This window comes from Rutidosis leptorrhynchoides, chromosome 6 (assembly GCF_046630445.1).
Source record: "Rutidosis leptorrhynchoides isolate AG116_Rl617_1_P2 chromosome 6, CSIRO_AGI_Rlap_v1, whole genome shotgun sequence".
Lineage (NCBI taxonomy): Eukaryota > Viridiplantae > Streptophyta > Magnoliopsida > Asterales > Asteraceae > Rutidosis > Rutidosis leptorrhynchoides.
In genome coordinates, this window is record NC_092338.1 from 372,932,426 (window position 1) to 372,958,744 (window position 26,319).

The 26,319-nt window shown below is 34.6% G+C and overlaps 2 protein-coding genes across 2 annotated transcripts in view; both read right to left on the reverse strand.

Moving 5' to 3' along the window:
• Nucleotides 1-5,485: 5,485 nt before the first annotated feature.
• On the reverse strand, nucleotides 5,486-14,062 carry LOC139854905 (heparanase-like protein 3; the record flags this gene model as incomplete). Its single annotated transcript, XM_071844178.1, has 9 exons — nucleotides 5,486-5,887; nucleotides 5,985-6,084; nucleotides 6,207-6,332; nucleotides 6,938-7,127; nucleotides 7,202-7,432; nucleotides 8,418-8,566; nucleotides 8,670-8,853; nucleotides 9,688-9,724; nucleotides 13,433-14,062. Coding segments are annotated over 9 exons (2,010 nt in total), but the record flags the coding sequence as incomplete, so codon positions are not given.
• A 460-nt stretch (nucleotides 14,063-14,522) lies between these two features.
• LOC139854906 (uncharacterized) overlaps nucleotides 14,523-26,319 on the reverse strand; it is an 85,086-nt gene continuing 73,289 nt past the window's right edge. Inside the window, exons 3-4 of the mRNA XM_071844179.1 lie at nucleotides 14,875-15,679; nucleotides 14,523-14,785 (exon numbers count right to left, since the gene is read on the reverse strand). Coding sequence (XP_071700280.1) covers nucleotides 14,769-14,785; nucleotides 14,875-15,679 — 822 coding nt within the window. The 3' untranslated portion in view covers nucleotides 14,523-14,768. The remainder of the gene's footprint in view (nucleotides 14,786-14,874; nucleotides 15,680-26,319) is intronic.

Here is a 26,319-nt window from a genome sequence, read left to right on the forward strand (position 1 = left end):
GCCTATTCAGGTCTACGGCTTGAGCTATAGGATCCTTTAAATCGATAATCCAAACCCTTATATTCTAGAGTTTCGTAGACGCCATCTGTCAAAAAAATAACGAGAAATCAAAGATTTAAAAGTAATGAATATGAGTAGTGATGACATTATAATGTCTTTGAGATAACTCAATGACATTTTCCGGTTCACAAACCGATGCATAAAGGCATAAAGCATATAGGTACGTGATATAACAAGGAGGTTATATACGTTTGAGTATGAATAGTAACAAATATAGGAGTTTCAAAAATTATGGATAACATTTCATGTAATACATATGTAATACACAAAACTATGATATATGACATAGGAATGTCGAGAACGGTGTCGCATTTAAATGTAGTGGCGGAATTGAATAGTACTTAGGAAAGTGAGCAGAGTTCTTAGGTTGGCTCGGCATTCTAAGATAAGTAAAGTTTCTAAAGTATAGTGTAGCATTTAACAGTTTAAGGCAACAATTAAAGGCACTATAGTCAAGGAAAGTTGTAGTCCTACATTGCCAAGGTACCTAATTGTATAAGGCACACATAAAATGCAATCCTAGTTCTCTACATCAGCCTGCTCTGATACCAATCTGTCACACCCCCCAAAATGGACCAGGGGTAATTGTGACCAATCATATCATAACACAGTTGTATAAACGAGAACGACTCTATATGAGACTTTTTAAATAAAACCTTTGTTAATAAAACAACGGAAGCAGTAATACATGTTTACATTATTATTAAAACGTAAAATAAATGTTTATGAACTAAAATATAATATGCGATGTGGACTCCATGCAAGCATCAAATCTATCATCACAAAGTTGCAAACAGCTAGCTTAATCATCACCTAAGACAAAACATGCTTAAAGTGTCAACCAAAAAGGTTGAGTGAAATTCATAGGTTTATAAATAATATCCAAAGTTTTAGACCACAAGATTTAGTTTAAAGTTGATTGATATAGAAATATCAATCTAAAAGTGTTGCTGCATTTTGTAATATCGCTACTAAACAAGTTTACCCTATGACACCTTGTACTGTCAGTGTCGTGGAATCATTATTATGTAACCAAAGACCAACGGTCGAATGGTTAGAGACGTTACTCTCAATAGGCCTACTCACAATAATTAAGTTTGCATTTAAACGTAGCAATTGACGATATTACGGTAGGGATTTAGCATGAATCAAAGCATGACAGCATAGTTAACAATTTAGTACTTGTGTCTAAGTGTAAAACAGTTATAAAACAAGCATGTATCTCACCCCAAAAGTTGTAAAACAGTTATGAAACAGTAAAAAGTGGGGCTATGAAGTTCACCTTAGTAGCACAAAAGAGTATTCCACGAAAGAATTGAACGGAAGGACGTGATCGAGATCTCAACCTAGAGATAGAACGTATGATCAGACATTGCCTAACAGACAATAGTATATAGTACTATATTGATAGTAGTAATGGTTCACTAAAGAATTTCCATTTTCGGAAGGTTACTATTTATGGAAAGTTTCCACTTATAGTAATTTTCCAATTTTAGAAAGTTCGGGTTAATCTTTAGCAAGATGTTGTACAACTCTACTCAAACTTCGTTACTATCAAATAAGTCAGGAATGACCAGATGTAACCGGGGGCCCAGGATTCTTGACCAGAATCTAAGTCATGGCATTCGAGATCCACAAGCTTACCCATAAATGGCAACCTAGACATCATTCACTTACGACCGCTAGTAGCGATGAAGTTCACATGAATTATACATTATCTTTGATTAACCTTCACTTTAGGTGTATACACACAACGAATTATTAATGTACTTAATAATTATATATGTGATAATATAACCTAAGTTTTATTTAATATTTAGTTATTATACCTTAGTATGTCTTATATATATTAAATATAATTACCTTTAAATAAATACCTAAATTACTTCAAAAATAATAGTGTTTTATTAATCGAACATTATTCAAAAATGTCTAAATAATAAATTAAATATCTAAAAATTACATACATAATTTTTATAGTCTTAGTTAATCATATAGATTAGTAGAAAAATTTAAGAAAATGTTTTTATTATATTTTTGTATTTATTTCTGTTTTTACCCTTAATGTATTCACAAAACAATTTTAATTCTACATAATTACTAAATAAACCCAAATAATTATTTTATTAATTTTTATAAGTTTCTATCAGTCTAATAACCTGTAGAAAAATATATAAAAAAATATTTTTTATTATTTTATATTTATTCTTAATTTACCTTCGAATTACATAATAATAGAGTTTAATTATATAATAAATACCAATTCGACCCAAGTAATTATTTTTATAATTTTTTAAGATCTATATAAGTTTTAAAAAATCAGAAAAAAATTATATATATTTTATTTTTGGTTAAAAGTATTTATTACGAATTTTACATTGTTTTTACGTTTAAACACTACATAATTCGTATTTAATTATAAATAATATTCCATAAATTATAAAAATTATTTTTATGCATCATAACACTTATAATACTAATTATAACATATAAACATAATTAATTTCAAATTTTACAAAGAATATACAATAAATATAAATATAAATGACAATATTGAAAAAAAATTAATAAAAATAGAAAGTACCTCAAATTTTCTTCAAGGTTTTGAGAGAATAACTTAAGTTTTTGTGTTTGGCAAGAAAAAATGAATGAGGAGCCATGTATTTATAGGTAAAAAATGGTTAGTGAAAAGAAAAAAAATAATAAAATAAAGGTGCCAATTTTGACAAAATAATAAAAACATGTTAAAAATGTTTTTAATAAGTTTTTATTTTTGAAAATATTTAGTCAAAATTCATGGGCTCATTATTTAATTTATAAAAAAAAAATCTTATTTCTTTTTATTTTTATTTTTTTATAAGCTAAAAATATATATAATGATTAAAATAACTTATCATTTAATTAATAATTATGTTACATATAGTTTTAAATATAATACGCATTAATATTAACTAAAGTTATTTTATATAATTAGTGTAAACTTTAGTTAACAAAAAGTGTCGACTAAAAATAAATATTTGATCAATGTCAAATTTAATTATATATTACGTATGGATAACAACCCTGTAGTCAAATTAGTCAATTCAGGCATGGAAATATGAGGGTTGTTATACCCAACTATAAATATGGGGCAAAAACCTACATCAAGGACACTTCTCCCATCGCATACGGCTCTCTCCATCTCATGCTAAATGCCTCTTTACTGCGACTACACGATCTAGGGTTTTTCCTACGGATCTCGTAGGGTTTTTTTTCCCTCTGGTCGTCGATAGATCCCGACTATCGACCGACGGGTAATTCGTTAGCCACCCTCCCGAGATCATCTCGGGTACGGGTTATCACGGTAGCCGGACCGGAGGTTAACAACGTTGACGCCTAAAAAAACACATCTCATATTGTTGTTTGTGGATATATTTTCCTTCGGAAAATATATGCATGAACAAATGGTGCTCTCGTTGAGAGACGCAACGTGACGTCTCGTACTCTCGCAATCATGCGGGTATTAAAGGTTTGTCTATCTTATTGAGCTTTTAATTCGTTATATGTGGTTCAGGTGCAGGTATCTTTCGCGCAGACATTCGCGCGTTTGCGCAACTGTGCGTGCGCTCTTTTCGCGCGTTTTTCGCATAGTTGTCCGCAGTTCTACGCACACCACACATGCGGTTTTGCGCACATTTGTTCGCGGGTTTACGCGCAGTTGTCTGCGCGTGCTCTTGTGAACTTGTTTTCCACAGCCTAACGAGAAGTTCGATACGATACTTGACAAAAATATCATACCGAACTTGGGGGACTTGATGACGTAGGGTTTTATTAATTAGGGCCTACGATTGACTTAGCGCACAAGTTATCTAAAACCTAATTTCCAACTATAAATATGGGGCAAAAACCTACATCAATGACACTTCTCCCATCGCATACGGCTCTCTCCATCTCATGCTAAATGCCTCTTTACGGCGACTACACGATCTAGGGTTTTTCCTACGGATCTCGTAGGGTTTTTCTCCCTCTGGTCGTCGATAGATCCCGACTATCGACTGACGGGTAATTCGTTAGCCACCCTCCCGAGATCATCATCTCGGGTACGGGTTATCACGGTAGCCGGACCGGAGGTTAACAACGTTGACGCCTAAAAAAACCCATCTCATATTGTTGTTTGTGGATATATTTTCCTTCGGAAAATATATGCATGAACAGCTACTATGATACCTTCATAGAGATGATTAGTTTATAAATTCTCACTTGCACTGAATTGGATTTTTGGGAAAGGAATGAGATAAAAAAATGTGGAAATTATATTATTTAGATTTTTAATTTTTAATATGTACTTTTGAGTTCAAAATGAATACTAAAGAAGGAGGATTTGGAAAATGATTCACACTTGCACTGAAATTATTTAGATATTTTATCAGTAGATTCACTCCGTTATTTCTGTTCGTGTCTTTAGAAATGATTTTCAGGTTACATGTACAGTGAGAATCTAAAATTAATGTATCCTAAGATTATTCAGTACTCCTTGTGAGGATAGTACCCTAAATTTTTAAGGTATTACACTAGTAGTCCTTGTGTTTTTAAGATGTATAATGTGAGGAGTTAACCTTTAAATTTTGACGATAGTTAGGTTGGGGTGCCAACCACGATAGTTAAGCAAAACTGAGGTACCAACTACGCAAAAATAAAAGTTGAGATGTTACGATGAAATTGTGAACAAACCACAGGTACTAACCGCGTAATTTTTTCTAGTAAAATATTACTCCGTACATCCGTTCAAATTTTGCAAAGAAATAGTCCAAGTGCTTTTTGAGAAGAGATGAGAAAATACTTAATTCAATTAAATAAATAGTTGACTCATTGTTAAAAAAAAACTCTCCACTTGAAATGGTAATTTTTCACGAAAAAGTAAATATGAGAATAAATTGAGTGTTGTATTAAGATTTTGAATAGTAGTTTCGAATTCGGGTTGATTCTATTTTGTTTGAAGAAAAAAAGGATCAAATAATCCCCCGATGTTGAAAACTGGTTTTTTCTTTTCCTCTACCATCGAAATCGTACATCAACCTTTGTTATGGTAATTAGCATATATTTACGACTTAAGTCCTCATGAAAAAAAACCTCTCCATTGAAATTTTATTGTTCACGTGACAAAAATTAAGTCGTTTAAAACTATCATTATCACACCTTATTTTTTTTGTTAAGAATACAATTTTACTCCGATCCTTAGCAATTCATGCGAGAATTGGTCGTTGGGGGTCTCTAGAAAGTCTGTTTTATAAATTTTCGAAGACTCCTCTCTTTGACAAAGGCTTTTGATTTTTTTTATCCAAATGTATTCTGTCCATTTATATAGGTTAGCTATAGCTATATCTATGTACGGGGTATAATGATAAAGAAACACAATACCTACTTATTCTAAACAATAATTTACAGAAATAGGCTATATAAAGAATATATGAAATTACACATGCTGCTATGTGCAAGCTTGAATGTGTATGGTAGGTATATGAACAAATACAATTGAAAAGGCATCAACTACAATCGGACTTGTAAGGTTTACTTCAATTGGATCCAACGAAGGTATAAAACCAGTACTATTCACATATAATTCTCTTCCATTTAGTAGTACTATATGACTATCTAACTTCCCATCTTTTGCTGTTAGGTGATACTCTTCTCGTGTGAGCTCGTTGTTCTCGGGTTTCGAGGACTGTGTACCTCGCGTTCGATTTATTTCTTGTTTTGATGCCACGGCTATTGTTGCATTTTCGATCGAAAGACCTACTTTGGTTTGCATATTGCCATCAAGGTTGATCAATAACAAAGTTATCCCATCCTGCCAAATGTAGCCAATGATATGTTTAAAACATGATCCTTATTTTAAACTATTGATAATGTGATTATGTGAACTCTAGGAAAAAGTTTGCACTTACTGAATGTTTAGAGCAATGAGCATAAGAGCGAATCTTCTTTGGCCCACGGAAACGCGTTGATAGAACTCGTCTTCCCATTAGCCGATGCCAAAGTAGGGCACTACATCATAAAGTAAAAAGATTTGACAAATGTCAAATTCTCTAGTGAAAAAATTGTTGGTTGTTTGCAATAGAGACATGTTAATTCAACTTCTGATGTTTGGATATGGACTAATGACTTACCTGTAGTAATCAGGATTAGGGACAAACGTATCGGTGTTAAGAAGACCGTAATTCCCTCCTATTAACGTTTGTCTACAATACGTTTTAGTATCGTATGTAGATGCCATCCCCATTTGATCCAAGTACCTATATACAATACATTTGTACATATAGAATGTTAAGGCATCATGATAAGAGACTCATAAGACCACCAGTTACCTTGCCTTTTTTTTGCCCGTGTCGTGAAGGCAAAACTGCACTTTTTGAAAGAAAGATAAAAATTTGACTGTGATGTTTCAATGTCAAATTTTGAATGTGTGTTATAATGAAATGTCAAATCTGAGTGTCAAACTTCTATAAAAGTGTTTTGGATGGTGTTGTAAACAATTATTGAAAGTTGGATGTAAAAAAATTAATTAATAAGAGATACATGTATGTGTCACTTTCTTATTAGTCAACTCATTCCAACGCCTAGTATGTTTTGCGTTTAGTTTAGTTTGCAACTAACACCTTCATGGCGTGATTTCTAGAGCCCGTAACACAATTAAATTGGCGTTAAATATGCCATGGTGGATTTAACATTTAACGGAACATTTTCACGCTCGTAAGACACTGTCTAACGGATAAGGTTTTCTCAGGTCACTCCAAGATAAGTTGTCGGTGCGGATGCTTTGACTTATCGGCAAAGCACCTAGGATTTTATATAATGTAATATTTGATAGATTATGTAGAATGTAATTGTTAAAACATACCAAAAGCTAAACACGAAAGCGTTGGTGACTTGATTTCGACCACTATTGTAAGCACCTCCTGCTTCACCGACCCAAGCCATTGTTGAAGTTCCGGACGACTTCAAAATGTTTTGAAGATCTCTAAATGGTTGTGATCCTCTATCCAAATACGACGGATCTAGTATCTTCTTAATTAAGTGACTGTCGCTACCTGATAATTCAAACAATCACTTTATCTTGTGAAAATGTGATTAGGCATACAATTTGTGTTTGATGTTGATATACCTGCACCAAGATTATAAATGTGTTGGGTGATGGCTTGGAGTGAATCGTTTGATTTCTTTACGTATTCGCCAAACCAGTTTGCATCGAAGAATCCACCTGGTCCAAGTATGACCGGCTTAACTTGAAAAGTGTTGTAGACTTTTTGCACTAAGTTTTGGAGAGTGATTGTATCCAATGCATACTGATCTGCAGTTATACTTGCTCCAATACCTTTCGCACTCAGTTCGTTACCTTTTAATTTTCAATAGAAACATATTGTGTTAGATAGTGGATAAAGACCAGTCATAGCATATATAAATGGATATTCTTACCAAAAACGAAGATCTAAAAATGCACAATCTTAAGGGTGTGTTTGGTTTTATGATATGGGAATCACTAGTTCTTACCAAAAACAATGACAAGATATTGTATCACAAGATATTATAGTGGTTTTAGTCCTAATATTCTAACAAGAAGTTTCATGTTCCATTCTCACTTTTTTAACGGCGGTATTAAAGTCATATATTCAGGAAGTCACATGTCATGCTCACTTCCTATATCCGTTAGAAGGAAATGTAAAGATATTACACTCAAGGAAACCCCCGAGAGAACCTTGCTAAATATGGGCAGAACTCACAATTTGCAAGTAACTTTTGAAGGACTCCATAACCAACTGCAAGCAAATTGCATCATGAAATCCCCCAAATGAGACTTGAACTCGAGACCTGTCGGACATCCATAAAGGTGATAACCACTCAACTAGTGATCCCTATCAGTGACCTTAAGGTCACTAGTGCATATATTGAGGTGGATAGGGAAAATGATCGAAAACGGTCACATGATAACTCAACTACGCTGCGTACATTAATAATTAAACCACCATCCTTTCCCGCATTTTTGTTAACCACTTGGGGGTATGTTTGGTCACTTGGTGGCTAATAATTTGTAGCTGGAGTTTAATTTTTATTTATGGTAAACAAAAATATAATATATAATACATAATTATGTAAGGCTTATTTGAATAATTTTTACTTCACAAGCTATTAGCATATTTTTAAAAATGAATACGTACTTCCACTACCGTCTTTTTCTTATTAATAAACTTAAATTACGAGCCTCATCGGGGTTATATGTTGTATCTTTTGTTGAATTCGTTTTCTTTTCAAAAACGTTTTTCGTTCTTTATAAATGTCTTCGTTATTTCTAGAAAAAACAAAAAAGTTCCCAAATATCTTACCAAGTTCCCAACCATCAATAATGTAACCCTTATCAACCGTATATCTCATCAAAATCTCAGCATTACTCAAATTCCAAGAACCTATGACGGATTGATCTTTGTTGACCTCTCGTTGACTTAACGCGTTCAACCCAAATATAACCTTTGCTCTTTAAAAATTAAGAGAAAACAAAACCCTGTTACAAAAAAGATCACATCATAACATAAACATATGTAAAGATTAAACCCGAGATCATAAAAAGTGCACGTTACCTTGATTTTTGAAAGAAAATGTTGAGTTCATCCCATCTAGACATGGGTAAGCAGCCTTGGGTGAAGCCAAATAAGCCATCACTACTTAATTCAAAGTGGGAACATGGTTCTTGATTCCCTTGCTTTTCGTATATTAACCTATCTTGAAGAGTGCCTCCCAATCTAAGTTTTAAAGGTGAAAAGGCTACAAAGGATAAAAATTAGCTCATGTCACATAAAAAACCACTAATAGTAACTTGTTTATATAATTACTGTATTTAAATATTATTTAATTTATTTAGTTATTTTGTTATTTTGATATAAGGTGGTGATATTTCCGGCATAGGTATGCATTAAAGAATTGTACTATACAATTTGTTAATATATATTTGTGGTAGATTTATAAAAAAAAGTGTGATGTGTTGGTTTTTGATATCGAATTGGTAATAAACGTAATATACTAATTTTCACAAGATGATTTGTAACCATATTACAATCATATCCAATCATGAATCAGTTTTGTTAACATCTGCCCCGTAAGAAATGACTTTTGTGAACTCATAAACTCCTTATATATTACTCCCAACGAACATTTTAAATGTCTTTTAGAACTTTTTTGTTGGATTTTAAATACTTTGGATAAATGTCTATTTTGCTGTTATATTAAAGGCAAATTTAACTGAATTTATCTAGGAAGTAAATGATTGAAGTAATAAATGAGAGTTATATATAAAATTTAATAATATTAGTATTATTTTTGCAAATGGACAATTATGTGGGACATATATATAGATAAGTATGGTCGACACTTATTCTAAGACGGATCAAGTATTATATGCATTTTGTACTCATTAATTCAATCCTTATACATTAATTACCAATTTTGATATTTAAAAAATAATGAAATCATTAAATGTACCTTAATGTATGTGACAATATGTGACAATAGGATACATTAACAAAACCCAATCATAAATTAATGAAAAAAACAAAAATTGTTGAGTACTCTTTATAGTTAACCTTACTAATATGTACTCACCTTTAATTGCGTTAAACAAGATTTGATTGTTGAGATCCTGTCATAAAAGTTAAACCCAGAGTCACAATACTGTCAAAAAAGTTATTAACGATAACGACATGGTGAACTCATTAATGAAAACTAAGTTTTTCTCATACTAATTTATCCTAATTATCATTCTAATTCTAATATATCTATAGTTCTATTAAAATGTTACAATAATGATGTCATTATTAGGCTAATTTCTTTATTAAGAAAAAATAAAAAAAAATAAAAAAAATCTAAGCCCCTAAAGTGATGTTATTAATCTAATTAATAACTAATTAAATTAAATCTACTTATTTATTTATTTCATGTTTTTAGGGAAAAATTTGATGGAAAATCGTGTATACTTTTCATTAAGATTAACGCAGCGGATAGTTAAAATAAACTTATTATTACAAAACATGCACACGATTGACGGTTCCAACAAGATTCAATTACACCACTAGTAATTGTCATAATATATAAATTCACAAGAGGAGTTAAACGATATACCTTTTCTGAAGAAATGGATTGTAGGAGAGAAACTTACGATCAATAGTATGACCGTCTCTTTGGATAGTCCACACTACACTTCAAACGACGCCAATGGATGCTAGTCCAAACCCCAAGTAACGTATTACCAATAATCAAATTATTGTAATAATAATTATAACAAGTAGTACTCCGTATGATTGTGTTTAGAATGTCACCCAAAAATATAAGCTTGTATGTGTTTTGTTTTATAAAGCAAATAATAAGAAGTAATATTGAGGTTTTCTTTTGATTTGTTTTTGTGCTGTCCGTAACACCACCAAAAACAACACATATATAATTTGTTGGCATATCACCAATTCTCAAATTCCATCATAAAAAAAATGCTCATCAATTATTTAGCTTTTGCTTTTGCTTTAACTTTAGCTTTTTTTTTTTTAAGTGGACACCAACTAATCCCATTTATTTGACAACAAAATGATCATGTATTAGTTGATCAACTATTAAAGTTATAATCATTGAGAAATTAATTAATCCATAATTAATTAATTAATTCAAATCAAAACAAGCATTCAATTTGTTCCGTTACTCAAGTAGTAAATATACATCATATGTATATAGATTTAATTTGACGTCTAGGTGTATATGTGTGTGACCCCGAAGGCTCAAATAAATTTAGCCATATAGTTATATGTTGTATCTTGCACACAAATCCTACAGACTCCCACTTGTGCATGGTACAACCCTATGTAACTATACAAACAATGGATAGCGTCTAGCAACACGCCATTGTCCCTAAATTCACGTGAGGATAGTTTCTCATAACTGCTTATAGTAAGTGTTAAGTGTCATTCCTCCTTTTGTTTCAGATACTTGAGTTAAGCTTGAGATATGGATCATCGGTCATTCTCATTTGTTTAACAATTTTATTTCTCGATCTTAGAACTGAATTAGATCACCAAATTAATTAAGTATCATCTTAATTACATCTGAGTGCGGCCACACAAATATCTTATTCATTCATCGAGGAGCTCAAAAGTATCTAACTCCAAACATTTTGGAGGAACAAATCCTATATTGCATACACGTGTCTCTCACGAGCTTTACATTATACCCAATAATGGCCTTTATTACAGCCTTATTCAGGACAGCATTTAACCATATCAAAGTACAATATTTCACACATCAAAACCGGCGTGCATCTCAAGTCTAAGGACATAAAAACATAATCACTAAAAGATTCACTACTGACAACCATCCATGTAGTGATATCTCGGTTGGGTCATTCCAATATTCATCATCAATGAATACATATGAATTTTGGTCTCTACAAGTTAACTATTTATCATCAATAAATATAAACCAAAACTTCATATTAATCTTAATTCATGTTATTCCCATAACATGATCGATTATGGAGATTTTGAATAATCAACAATTACTCATGGATTAAACATGCTAATATAGAACATAGTGATATAAATGAAAATGATCATACCATCAATATATCAATTCATTATGATAAAACTGTTTAATGTTCCAAAAATATCCAAATACTAAATTACAAATTAAAAAGATCAGCAGCATAACGAAGTCCAATACTACTAGCATGATCATCATGCTTGTTGTGTGTCATGGGCTTCGTGAACGGGTCAGCCACATTATCATCTGTATGAACCTTAAGAATACTAATATCATTCCTCTCAACGACTTCTTGAATGTAGTCAAACTTTCGAAGAATGTGTCTGCTACCTTTACGTACACGTGATTCTTTCGCAAGTATAATAGCACTTGAATTATCACAGTACATTTCCATAGGGGATTCAATGCTGGGAACTACTCCGAGTTCAGCAATAAACTTCCTAATCCAGACAGCTTCTTGAGTAGCTTCTGAAGCAGCAATGTATTCTGCTTCCGTTGTAGACTGTGCAACTGTGGTCTGCTTTGAGCTTCTCCAATCAACTGCCCCGCCATTCATGACAAAGACATACCCTGACTGGGATCGGGAATCATCTCGATCAGTTTGGAAGCTAGCATCTGTATAACATCTAATACTCAACTCTTCTTCCAAACCACCGTAAACCAAGAACATATCTTTAGTTCTCCGCAAATACTTAAGAATGCTCTTAATAGCAATCCAATGTTCTTCACCTGGATTCTGTTGATAACGACTCGTCAAACTCAAAGCTAACGAGACATCAGGTCTAGTACATAACATAGCATACATAATGGATCCTATAGCCGAAGCATAAGGAACACATTTCATTCGTCTTATCTCATCAGGTGTGATAGGACTTTGAGACTTGCTCAAGGTTATGCCCTTTTGCATGGGCAATGCTCCGCGCTTGGAGTTTTGCATGTTAAATCTTCGTAAGATTTTGTCAATGTATGTACTTTGACTCAAACCAATAAGCCTTTTGGATCTATTTCTATAGATCCTGATTTCTAAAATATACTTAGCTTCTCCAAGATCTTTCATGGCAAAACATTTTCCAAGCCAAGATTTGACATCTTGCAAAGTTGGAATGTCATTTCCAATAAGTAGTATGTCATCAACATACAAGATCAAGAAGACAACTTTGCTCCCACTAGCTCTAATGTAAACACAGGGCTCATCTTGGTTTTGAGAAAAACCAAACTCTTTGATTTTCTGATCAAACTTAAGATTCCAGCTCCTGGATGCTTGCTTTAATCCATAAATGGATTTTAGAAGCTTGCATACTTTATTAGGATGCTTTGGATTTACAAACCCTTCTGGCTGAACCATATATACGTCCTCACTTAGGTCGCCATTTAGGAAAGCGGTTTTCACATCCATTTGCCATATTTCATAATTATGAAAAGCTGCTATGGCAATAAGTATCCTAATTGACTTAATGCTCGCGACTGGTGAATAAGTTTCCTCATAATCAATTCCTTGAGTTTGAGTATAACCTTTTGCCACCAATCGAGCCTTAAAAGTGTTTACATTACCGTCCATGTCAGCCTTCTTCTTGTAGACCCATTTACATCCAACTGGTTTACAATTGGGTGGAAGATCAATCAAGTCCCATACTTGATTTTCTTTCATGGACTGCATCTCTGTATTCATAGCATCTCCCAATTTTTCAGATTCTAAACCTGATATGGCCTCACGGTAGCTAGAGGGTTCATCATAATCCCCTAGATGAGATTCATCTGAATTAATCAGAAGATTTAACTTCTCAGGTCGATGAGGAGTTCTACTAGATCTACGAATTATAGGTGCAACACGTTCTGGCTCATCAACAATGTGCTCAGCTTCAACGTGTGGATAACTAGTGCCTTCAAAAGGTATGTTACCTTGTGATTCTTGAATTTCTTCAAGATCTACTTTACTCCCACTGACTTCTTGTAAGAGAAGATCTCTTTCAAAGAATTCAGCAAACCGAGCAGTAAACACTTTGTTTTCAGCTTGGTAGTAAAAGTAGTAACCCATTGTTTCCTTTGGGTATCCCACAAAGTGACATTTGATACCTCTGGGTTCTAACTTGTTTGAAGTGTCACGTTTCACATACGCTTCACAACCCCAGACTTTCAAATAAGACAACTTAGGACTCTTTCCATGCCATAACTCATATGGTGTCTTATCTACCTTCTTGGTTGGAACCATATTGAGTATGCGTGCAGCAGACTCTAATGCATAACCCCAAAAAGACATCGATAGAGTAGTTAGACTCATCATAGATCGAACCATATCAAGTAAAGTTCGATTCCTCCGCTCCGACACACCATTGTGCTGTGGTGTATAAGGTGGAGTGAATTGTGAGACAATCCCACAATTCTTCAGGTGGTCCAAAAACTCTTGACTCATATATTCCCCTCCCCGATCAGAACGAAGGGCTTTAATGGTCTTTCCAAGTTGATTCTCTACTTCATTTTGGAAGATTTTGAACGTTTCAAAAACTTCATGTTTATGTTTCAGCAAGTAAACATAACCATATCTACTATAATCATCAGTAAATGTAACGAAGTATGTTTCACCATTTCTAGACATAGTTCTAAAAGGGCCACATACATCAGTATGTATTAGTCCTAAAAGATCTTTAGCTCTTTCACCTAAACCGGAGAAAGGAGCCTTTGTCATCTTTCCACATAAACATGACTCGCATACATCAAATGACTCAGAGCCAGTTGATTCCAAAATCCCATCAGATTGGAGTTTTGAAATGCGTTGTTTGTTTATATGACCAAGACGACAATGCCATAGATAGGTATTATTCAAGTCTTTCTTGACTCGTTTGGCAGTACATGTATATACAGAATTATTATTTGAAATTACACCATGCATATCAATTTCAAAAATGCCATCACGTGGAATAGCATTAAAATAAAATACATTATTCTTAGAAACTGAAATACCAAAGTGCGTAAATGTAAGTTCAAAACCAACATTTTTCAAAAGAGAAACTGAAATTACATTGCTCGTAATACTAGGAGCATAATGACATTGTTCCAACAAAACAATAAGACCACTAGGTAGAGTAAGCTCATAGGTGCCAATAGCTTCGACTGCAGCTCGAGCCCCATTGCCCACTCTTAAGTCTAGTGTGTTGTTCTTCAGTCTCTTACTTCTTCTCATTCCCTGCATATTGTTACAGATGTGAGTACCACAACCAGTATTAAAAATCCAGGAATCACTAGAAAAAGTATATAACTGTATATGAAATATACCTGATTTGCTAGTCTGGCCAGCTTTGCCTTTTCTCAACTCAGATAGGTAGGAAGGACAGTTCCTCCTCCAGTGGCCAACTTTTCCACAGTGGAAACATTCGGCGTCTTTCGCTGGGTTTTCTTTCTTGGGAGGTGGTGGAATCTTTTTCTTAGCAATTGACTTGCCTTTTCCTTTTCCCCAAGTTTTTGGCTTATTCTTTCTCACTCTACCTTCCCTAATCATAAGGACACCTGGATTGGAAACCTTATATGGAATATCCTGTTCAGCAGTTTTGAGCATCGAGTGCACCTCTGCCAGAGATTTCTCCCAACCTTGCATATTGTAATTCATCACAAATTGGTGATACGATTTTGGTAGTGAAACCAAAACCGTGTTCACGGCCAAGTTAGGCGGCAAGGTAGTTCCAAGTTTTTCCAATCGGTCAATGTAGCTTTTCATTTTTAAGACATGAGAACTCACTGATTGACCCTCCTCCATTTTGCATGTTTGAAGAAGCTTATAAGTTTCATATAACTCTTGACTAGCCTGTTTCTGAAACATATTTTTCAGCTCAGTCATCATATCATATGCTGTACGATCTTTCATTTTCTTTTGGAGGTCAGAAGTCATACTAGCAAGCATGATTAAAGCTATCTTCTCTTGCTCATCAAACAACTTCTGATAAGCATTCTTTTGAGCAGCAGTAGCTGTCTCAGGAGGAGCTTCGGGTAAGGGTTCTTCAATTTTGTTCAACTTCCCTTCAAATTTGAGAACAATTCTCAGGTTGCGGTGCCAATCGAGAAAGTTTGAACCATTAAGTTTCTCCTTCTCCAACAAAGAACAGAGGTTGATTTGGTTTACGTTTTGATTGTTTGACATCTACAAGAGAACAAGATTCAATTTTAGTATTTTCGATATTGTACTTTAATAAATTAATTACCCAAGTTTTAATATATTTAAAAACAATTAATTTACGAAAGCCTAAGATCCACATAGAGGTTCCATAACTACATCTGTTGATCAGCTAGCAGTTATAGAGTCTACTGGTAGGTAGCGAGTACCAATTGCATCACAGATGCAACTCTTAGATCTTTATGGGACCCTGAGATATGTGTAGTCTAACAAACCACTATTATCTATTGGCATGTTTGTCCCATCCTTGCCTCGATCTCAGGTCTCACCGTGAATACGATTAAGTCGTCCAATTTGGAAACAGTGGAAATTCAGCCTAGTCTCACTCGTAACTGAAAATTCACCTCGTGGCTATAATTCGATTAGGTCTCACCGTAATCAAAAAATAACGAGGAGTGTTTGCAAGCTCATTGGATGGCATGACTTAAATTTGACGGGTATTTTAAAAATGTTTGTGTTAACGAATAATGCATGCACACAAGATTCGCTACAATTTGTTAAAAAACATTTTAACCAATTTTATATATGTCGATCGTGTTTATGCGTCAAGTTTGTTATTTTATTTTATATAAAAAAAAATAACAAATACACACTTTGTATCATTTTAAAACATTTTTAAAAGATGTTGCTCATATATATTATTTGAGTTCCAAAAAATATTTAACTTTAAACTCGTTAGAGTTTAACTTTTTAAAATCATCAATTTTAACCTTTGAAACTCGTTACTAGTTTTATTTGATGTTTTCATCAAAAAACATTTAGCATATATTATAATCAACAATTAAATATAAATGCGTAAAAATAAAACACAACCATACCATGCATCACACACACATAGCCTAGCCCAAAAATCCTATGCTTGATCCAATGAGCCGACATGGGATCAAGAGGTCAAACTAAGGGTAATATCGTAGCTCCCACTTGATTCAAGAATCAAGTGAAAACTTGACAAACGCCATTGTTGTCAACTTGACCTGTTCGCCATCTTCTAAGCCAAAAGCATGTTGTATTTTATCTTCAATCTTCATCTTGTTACATTTATTTAAATTTAAAAATACAACTAAACTAGTACTTTTACAAATCGAAATACACTTAAATACAATACTATGAAAATGGAAAATAAATATAATACAATTTTGGCTTCAAAATGGCCTTATAATACAGATAATCAACATGACACAATATTGCTGTAATCAACAATCACAACAATCATACATAGGCCGGGGCATTATGGGCTATGTGTGCAATCACAATTCTAATAACTACATTATTAAAAACTACATATGGCTTGTCCATGGTTACAACGCATGTGTACAACCATGGAATGAAATAAACAACAATTATTCAAGCCATAATAAATAAATTCAAAATTTATAACAGTGATATTTTTCAGATCTTATTTGTGCGTCATGAGATTTAATTTAAAACAAACATGTTGAAATTGTAAAAAAAAAGTTTTACTTTTTACCATCTCACAAAACTAGATCTGAGAAAATCACGTGACAATTAAAATGGTGTAAAAGCGGCTCGGATACCACTGATGGAAAATCGTGTATACTTTTCATTCAGATTAACGCAGCGGATAGTTAAAATAAACTTATTATTACAAAACATGCACACGATTGACGGTTCCAACAAGATTCAATTACACCACTAGTAATTGTCATAATATATAAATTCACAAGAGGAGTTAAACGATATACCTTTCCTGAAGAAATGGATTGTAGGAGAGAAACTTACGATCAATAGTATGACCGTCTCTTTGGATAGTCCACACTACACTTCAAACGATGCCAATGGATGCTAGTCCAAACCCCAAGTAACGTATTACCAATAATCAAATTATTGTAATAATAATTATAACAAGTAGTACTCCGTATGATTGTGTTTAGAATGTCACCCAAAAATATAAGCTTGTATGTGTTTTGTTTTATAAAGCAAATAATAAGAAGTAATATTGAGGTTTTCTTTTGATTTGTTTTTGTGCTGTCCGTAACACCACCAAAAACAACACATATATAATTTGTTGGCATATCACCAATTCTCAAATTCCATCATAAAAAAATGCTCATCAATTATTTAGCTTTTGCTTTTGCTTTAACTTTAGCTTTTTTTTAAGTGGACACCAACTAATCCCATTTATTTGACAACAAAATGATCATGTATTAGTTGATCAACTATTAAAGTTATAATCATTGAGAAATTAATTAATCCACAATTAATTAATTAATTCAAATCAAAACAAGCATTCAATTTGTTCCGTTACTCAAGTAGTAAATATACATCATATGTATATAGATTTAATTTGACATCTAGGTGTATATGTGTGTGACCCCGAAGGCTCAAATAAATTTAGCCATATAGTTATATGTTGTATCTTGCACACAAATCCTACAAAATTCACTCTCATTAATTATTAATTATTATTATATTATTATTCAAATTCAAATATGAGTATTTTTACGAGATTAATTACGTTATATATATGCGAAATACACGTCCCAATAAAAGTAACTATGTAGGCTTTTATAACAACGAGAAGTTTCTTAGTCGGAATCCGGCGGGTCATTAAACTAAATAACTTTAGCGTTTAAATTCACTTAATACCTAAAATATAAAATTAAACTGTTTCATTTAAACAAACCCGTAGTTCCACGGGTCATTTCACTAGTGTGTGTATATATATATATATATATATATATATATATATATATATATATATATATATATATATATTAAAATCATGACAAATGTCATTTACAAATTCTCTCTCCGAAACAAGATTATTACTTATTTCAAGTGCCAATTTTTCATTAAGTATGATTAATAGTAAAAAGAAAAAGTATGATTATAATCCACTACTTTCAGTAATTAACAAGTACGTAATAATTTGTATACTAATACCTTTTTAATTGTATATTATTAATTAAATATGTTTTAAAGCGTTGTACTTATAACATTTTATAACATATCAAGTGATCTATGACGTGAAATAATAGTGTATAGATCACCTTCTATAATTAAGTAATTACCTTATTTTAACCTTTAAATATAACATTTCACAATAATACAGAGTTATAATAAATATATATGTGTATTCACTTATAAATATAAATGAATGAGTTTAATAAATATCCTAATTTTCTATGTTATTATTAGAAAGTTATAATGAATTTAATAAATGAGTTTAATGGTGTAAGGTAATTACTTTTAGTATAAGGAGAGGAAGAAAACTACGGCAAAGGGCTAACCGATCAACTAACACTAACCGATAGATCAGGCTAAGTGCCGAGTCAAATTCTATGTACTTACTAATAAAGAAAAAACCTCCCTTAAGACCACAAGTTGTGATATATAATCACGTTGTGGCTTTCCTATGTGGCACCAGAACCCGCGCTCAAATTGGTGTTACGGGATGTGGGTCTGGGTGTGAGATGGGGCGTGAGTGAGTTTTTCACAGAGAAAATTGGGCGTGGGTTTGAAATGAAAGATTTTGATTGGTTGATTAATCTTATATTCTTTTACTATGTTATTTTTATCTTCTTTTACTCACTTTATCAATCATATTTTACCACATTATCACCATACTTAGAGATGGCAAAATGACCTGTACTCAATGGGGAAACCCGAAACCCGATATTTTTGGGTCGGGTTCGGGTCGGGTTTGCGGGTTCGCAGGCCGGTTATGAGGATGGTTTTTAAAATTTATCCGGGTTCAGGTTTGGGGACGGTTTTAACCACAAACTCGGTTACCCGGCCCGTATACCTGATAAAAGGCCCGAACTTGTATTCCCCACCCTTTTAAATTTTTTATAATTATATATTATTTATTTATAAATATAAATTGACAAAAATAAATTTTGTTACTCATTATTCATTGCTACTAGCCTAGTACAATTTATCATTTCTACTTTAAAAAAACAATTTTGTAACTATAATTGTAATTACTAAGTAGTAAGAGCACCAGGAGTCGATTTAATTTTTCGCCGTTAACAAAATTTAACGGTGGGGACGGTGGAAAATCCGACTCCCTCCCGCCGTTAAATCGGCGTTAAAGCCCACTGTCAGGCACCACTGTCGCCTACATAACGCTGTGTTTTGTTTTTTTCTTTTCTTTCTTTGTTTTTCTATTTTAATAATATTAAAAGTATTTAAATAATAAATTTAACACCGAGATTTAACACTGAACGATTTTCCCTATTTTGGCCCCAGTGTTAAATCCAGTGTTAAATTCAACACTGAACGACTCCTAGTACTGGAATTTAACACTGAACGACTCCTAGTACTTTAATGTGTTGATCAGTGGTCATAGAATCCTTATATGAAGTCGTTGTAATAATCCTCATAGAATTCTTATAATTGTAACTACTAGTTGATCAGTGATTGCCCTTACGTGATTATGTAATGTGTTATGATTTGATTATGGAGAGATTATTGATAGTTGGATCTTCCATTTGTCGTGTTTATTAAAATCGTGTTTAGGCCAATTCGAGTGAGGTTTTAGGAATATTGTTGTTGTGTCATGTTTAGAGAAGGCATCATTTATCGTGTTTGTTTAATATCGTCTTCAGGCCAATTCGTGTGAGGATTTTAGATTGTTGTTATCGTGTCGTGTTTAGTTTTGTACTATGAGTCGAGTCGGGATGAAATCTATTGTACTTCCTAACATCTTGTTAGTTTTATCAATAGATAATAATATTTACTGTTGCCTTTCAAAAAAAAAAAAAAAAAAAAACTATTCTTTAAAATAAAATTGTGCATAAAAATGATAGAGAAAACATAGTAAGTTGGTTATTCATGAGTTAGTGGGGTGGTTATTATCAATGTACAAATATACAATGCATGTTCAAAAGTTTTAAGGATATCACTTAGGGCTACCATTAGAAAAGCTCTAAAACATTTAGTCTGAATTCTTCAGTTCTTCATAGTTGAAGTAACTGAAAATACGTATTGCAGTTGTTCAATTAAAATAAAACACAGAAATTTCTTAAATATCCATACATACTAGTTAGATTTTAGATAATAATGATTGTAAATTTTGTAATGATATACAAAATAAAAAAACAAAAGTAACGCGCACCTATTTCGATTTCAGTACGGTATCTGTAGCGATCTCATCCCTAGTCAAATTATTTGGCCATAAGTATCCAAGATCTATATTTTTTTTCTTTACCGATAAATCCAAGATCTAATATGGATGTTATTCTCTATAGTTAATACTATTCCATCACACCTTTTTTGTTATAGTTTATTAGTTAATTAAAATAAAGAATTTTATTCGTGAATATTTTATAAAAATGGTTTATTTTCATATTATTCATATTCATAAATAAATTATTAAATAAATTAGTTTACAATGTTAATGTTGAAGCATCTAATGACTTTGAAGGAAATGATATTTACACCATCATATTTACTTCATTCATATAGATTTCTTAATCTGTCATTAATGATGACCTTACACAAAGTTCTTGTTATAAGTTATTTGAGAATATTTTTGGAATAAAGACACACACACATACTTGCTTCATTTCTCTCTCAATTCTTCTACATTCTTGTAAGTAACTTGAAGCATTTCTCCCTTTCTTTTTCTTGCTAAAGCTGTGGCCTTTCACCCTCTAATCATCATCATCATTTGTTGTTTGATACTTGTTGTTCATTGTTGTTAGTTACTTGTCTTTGTTAGTTAGTTATTTACATGTTGTTATGAATCAAACTCACTAGTTTGTTCATCACTTTATCTTGTATTAACAAGAACATTCAAGAACTAAACTCTCTAGTTTAGGTTCTACATATACTTTCTTTAAAGATTGCAAGTTCATGTGTTGATTAAAATCATACTTGTGATTCATGAAGTAAACTTTAAAGTTTACTTTCTTAAAGATCAAACTTTGGTTTGAATCTTTAAAGTATGAACAACCATGAACTAATTACTTGTTACTTAGTTTATTTACTTCATGTTATGCACTTTAATTTATGTTTGTTGGTTGTTATTGGTCAAATGTTACTAGTTAACTTTGATCTCATTAATCTTGAACTTAAAGTTAACTTAAAAGTTCAAGAACATGTAAATAAGTTTTCTTTAAATATAACTTTGTATACTTATGATTGATCTAGACTTTTGAGTCTTGGATCTTCAAGATCTAACTAAGAACTATGTTCTACATCTTAAGATCTTGATTAGTTAGTTTACTTTCAAGTTTGTAACTTGTTATTAGCTTTAAAGTTCATATATGTGTTAGATCTAAGACTTTGATGTAACTATGGTTCATCAAACTTCATACAACTCTTAAGTGAGTTGTGCTACATGTCTTGGACTTGCACAAGGGTTATGATGGTCAAAACTTGGTAAATATGATGTAAACACATCAATGAGTTGTACACTTGAAGCTATATGCATCAAGGATGAGAACCATGATGAACATCAAGCACCAAGATCACCGGAACTCACTTAAACTTACTGTTTCTGTCCAAACCCTACTGACCTGCTGTTTCTGTAACAGACCAGTAAACTTGGGCTACTGAGACCATGATTTTTAGATAGAACTTTTCGAGTAGATAACTTTTCATATATGACTCGTCTTAATCCGAGTTACGGTTTAGGATTTATGGCCCTCCGATCGTCACTATGTCTTTTTAACGTTGTGCAGAAATTTCAGACCTACTCGCACTTAAACCGTCACCACGGTTAAACGAAGACGAGTTTGCTTCTGTAAATTTTACCACACTTAAGGGACTCATATACGGAGCCATGGCCACTGTTCTCACCTTAATTCAGTAAGGGTAGAGGCCGTGGTGACTGATCAAAGTCAGCTTTTGTTTTAAACTACTTTCATGAAAGAAACCTGCTTTACACCTTTTGTTAAATGATGAATGATGATGACCCTTAAGACCTTATTTACATACTTTTAAACCTTTTCGGACGATTTACTAACTTATTACTATTTGACTTAGGTTGAGGACCTTCGGACCGATTACTTGCACACCTTTTCCGAACCGACTTTACGACTACGTTATCATTGTGAGTTATAGCATTCCATTTTTACTTTAACTTATTTTGGGAACTGAGAATACATGCGGATTTTATGTTTTACATACTAGGCACGAGTACTTAAACTTATATATGTGTGGGTTATACAACGGCAGAAACATTCCCTTCAGCTCGGTAACGTTTAATCATTGGTTTTTGAACCATGAACGCGAATCTTAGATATGGATCCATAGGGTTTGACATCCCCACTCGGGCTAGTAGCGCTAGCATTTAACGAGTGTTTAATACTTCGTATACATACACACTTGCCAAGTGTACTTTCAGGGGTATAAACGTTAAGTTAGTTACCAAGTGCCCACGGTTAACATATACTTTATCATACTGTTTTGAAACGCTCTTTGTAGCACTGAAATCTCGTGGCCTACCTTACATACTGTTATACTTAAACTATAGCTCACCAACCTTTGTGTTGACGTTTTTAAGCATGTTTTTCTCAGGTGCTTGAGGTTAGCTTCCGCTGTGTACTAGTCGTGCTGTAGACACCCGCTGCTTAGAGTTGCTATCGCATGAACTACTTTATTTGCATTCAAACATTCGTACTTTTGAACTATGACTTGTAACGACCGTTGTGGTCACATACACTTATTATTTGCTTCTACTTAGTGAAGCATGCTTTTGGATTGTAAAACATTCGATGTTGGTTTAGACATCACTTTATTAATGAATGCAAACTCTTTTTGAAAAAGCATATAGTACTTAACCTTGTAATGATCCTGTTGTTGATGATTCGTACACGATGGTTTTGTACGGGGCATCACATTTGGTATCAGAGCATTGGTTGTAGGGAATTAGGTTGCATTAGTGAGTCTAAGACCGACCCGATTAGGATTCACTTATAGGACTAATCTACAACTTGCTAGTTTACTTATTTCCGCTGAACTTACTGCATGCTGCTGCTTACTGTTACTGCTATATGCCGTATGCTACTACATGATTTCACTACTGCATGCTATTACTTGCTTTCGATTGCATGCAACCTTAGTACGATTTGCTGTTATTGTCATGCTACTTATTGTTATACATGATTTAAACTGTTGGCCTAATACGTGCTTGCTTTATGACTTACTGACATGGAAAATTTATTTTTCCTTGTTCAGATGTCGGATGTACCACCTGCTAGCGTTTTGGGCAGTTCAGACTCAGACCCCGTCGCCCCACCTGCTGCTGCTGCCGATACACCAGTCCCGCTACCCATTAGTGATCCCGGCGCTTCTACTTCCAGAGCCAGTAGTAGTACACCTGCCCCAGTGGCTGCTTCCGATGGACACGTAGGCCCTACGGAGATTCCAGCTCCGTCTGCTCCCGGACCCTCGGGGTCACAGCCCCGCATCGGTGGGATTGAGATTCCCGCGGAGTTCGGGGAAGGGCCATTTCGTAACCATATGTGCACGCCTTGCTGACGCACTCCCGACGGACGTTTAGTGCCGATTCCGCCAGGCAGACACAGACATATGTTGGCCGCCTTCGGACTGCCAGTTGAGCCACCCGTGTCGCCACCACATGATTCAGACGACGGGTCTTCCACTGATGCTCTATCAGACGACACCTCTTCGGATGACTCCAGTGACGACGAGGACCCTGCTGATATACCTATACAGGCACCCTCCACCCCGCCGAAGAAGCGGTACCGTCCTGATGGCACCGTTATTCCAGGGGTGAATGGAGGTCGTGCTTTCACTGACGCTTTTGGTCGGCGTCGGAGGGTTACTGCCCGTAAGCGGCTTGTGCCGTACCCTGCCGACCCACAGATACGTAAGGCACCTCGTTACGTGCTGACTATTTCTGGAGCCGGGACATCTGCACCTCGTTTCGTGAGGGCTGCACCACCTGCATCACCGGCACCATCCGCTCCACCGGCCCCACCAGCACCACCTGCCCCACCATCTCCCACTGTCGAGGAATTGACAAGGGAGGTGGGAATCCTCCGAGCACGGGTTACTGAGCTCGAGGAGCAGTTGGCTCAGGTTTTAGACATCCTTCACCCACATTCCCCGTAGGACTTTTGTATTAGATTTCATGATGTAATCTAGTTGTAGCTGTTGTATTATTCATGTATTGTACGGACTTACTCAGATGTATGGAATTTATTATTATTATTAATGGAACTTTGCGTTATTTAATTCTTGCACGATGTTCTATTTACATTACTGTACGATGATTCTGTGGTATTTGTACCTAGATGCGTTATTTAATAACATGTGATGTTTTGATTCCATGTTGGTTACTATATACTGTATTATTACTATTTGCATACTGGATTTTGACTTAAGTCAAAACTTTTAGTAACATCACCATCAGCCCGTAGTATGATATTGTCCGCTTTGGACACAAGCCGATCACCGACGGGCTACCCGCGCACGAGTACAACCCCGGATCGCACTTCTACCTCACGGATTTGCTTCTCGAGTAAACACCCTCAAAACGCGTCATACCAGAAGAGGTATCCACACCCTTATAAGGAGTGCTTTGTTTTCCTCTCCCACCGATGTGGGACGAGTCTGTTACAACTCTCCCCCCCTTCGGGACACTGCGTCCCCGCAGTGTACATCGATGCGGGCCCCAGCTCTGATACCATAAGTAACATCACCATCAGCCCGTAGTATGATATTGTCCGCTTTGGACACAAGCCGATCACCGACGGGCTACTCGCGCACGAGTACAACCCCGGATCGCACTTCTACCTCACGGATTTGCTTCTCGGGTAAACACCCTCAAAACGCGTCATCACATAGTGCGCAGCACAACTGGTATGATACTGTCCGCTCTGGGCCACAGGCCGATCACCGACAGGCCAACTTGCCCCGGATCGCACCTACCCGCACGGCTTTAAACGCGTCTTACCAGAAGAGGTATCCACACCATTATAAGGAGTGCTTTGTTTTCCTCTCCCACCGATGTGGGACGAGTCTGTTACAACTCTCCCCCCCTTCGGGACACTGCGTCCCCGCAGTGTACATCGATGCGGGCCCCAGCTCTGATACCATAAGTAACATCACCATCAGCCTGTAGTATGATATTGTCCGCTTTGGACACAAGCCGATCACCGACGGGCTACCCGCGCACGAGTACAACCCCGGATCGCACTTCTACCTCACGGATTTGCTTCTCGGGTAAACACCCTCAAAACGCGTCATACCAGAAGAGGTATCCACACCTTTATAAGGAGTGCTTTGTTTTCCTCTCCCACCGATGTGGGACGAGTCTGTTACACTTTTGTTTAGAATACCATGGCCAACGGAAGAACCACACCTACCGCAGCCCAGATTGAGGACATGATCAACGAACGGGTCGCTGCAGCCCTAGCAGAAAGAAATCTTCAAGCTCCACCGCTACCACCACCAGTTATCCCACCCGTTCGAAATGGGTGTACTTACAAGGAATTCCAGAGCTGCAAACCACATAACTTCAGTGGAACCGAGGGACCGGTTGGTCTCACCAGATGGTTCGAGAAACTTGAATCAGTATTCTGAGTTAGCAACTGTTCGGAGGACAACAAGACCAA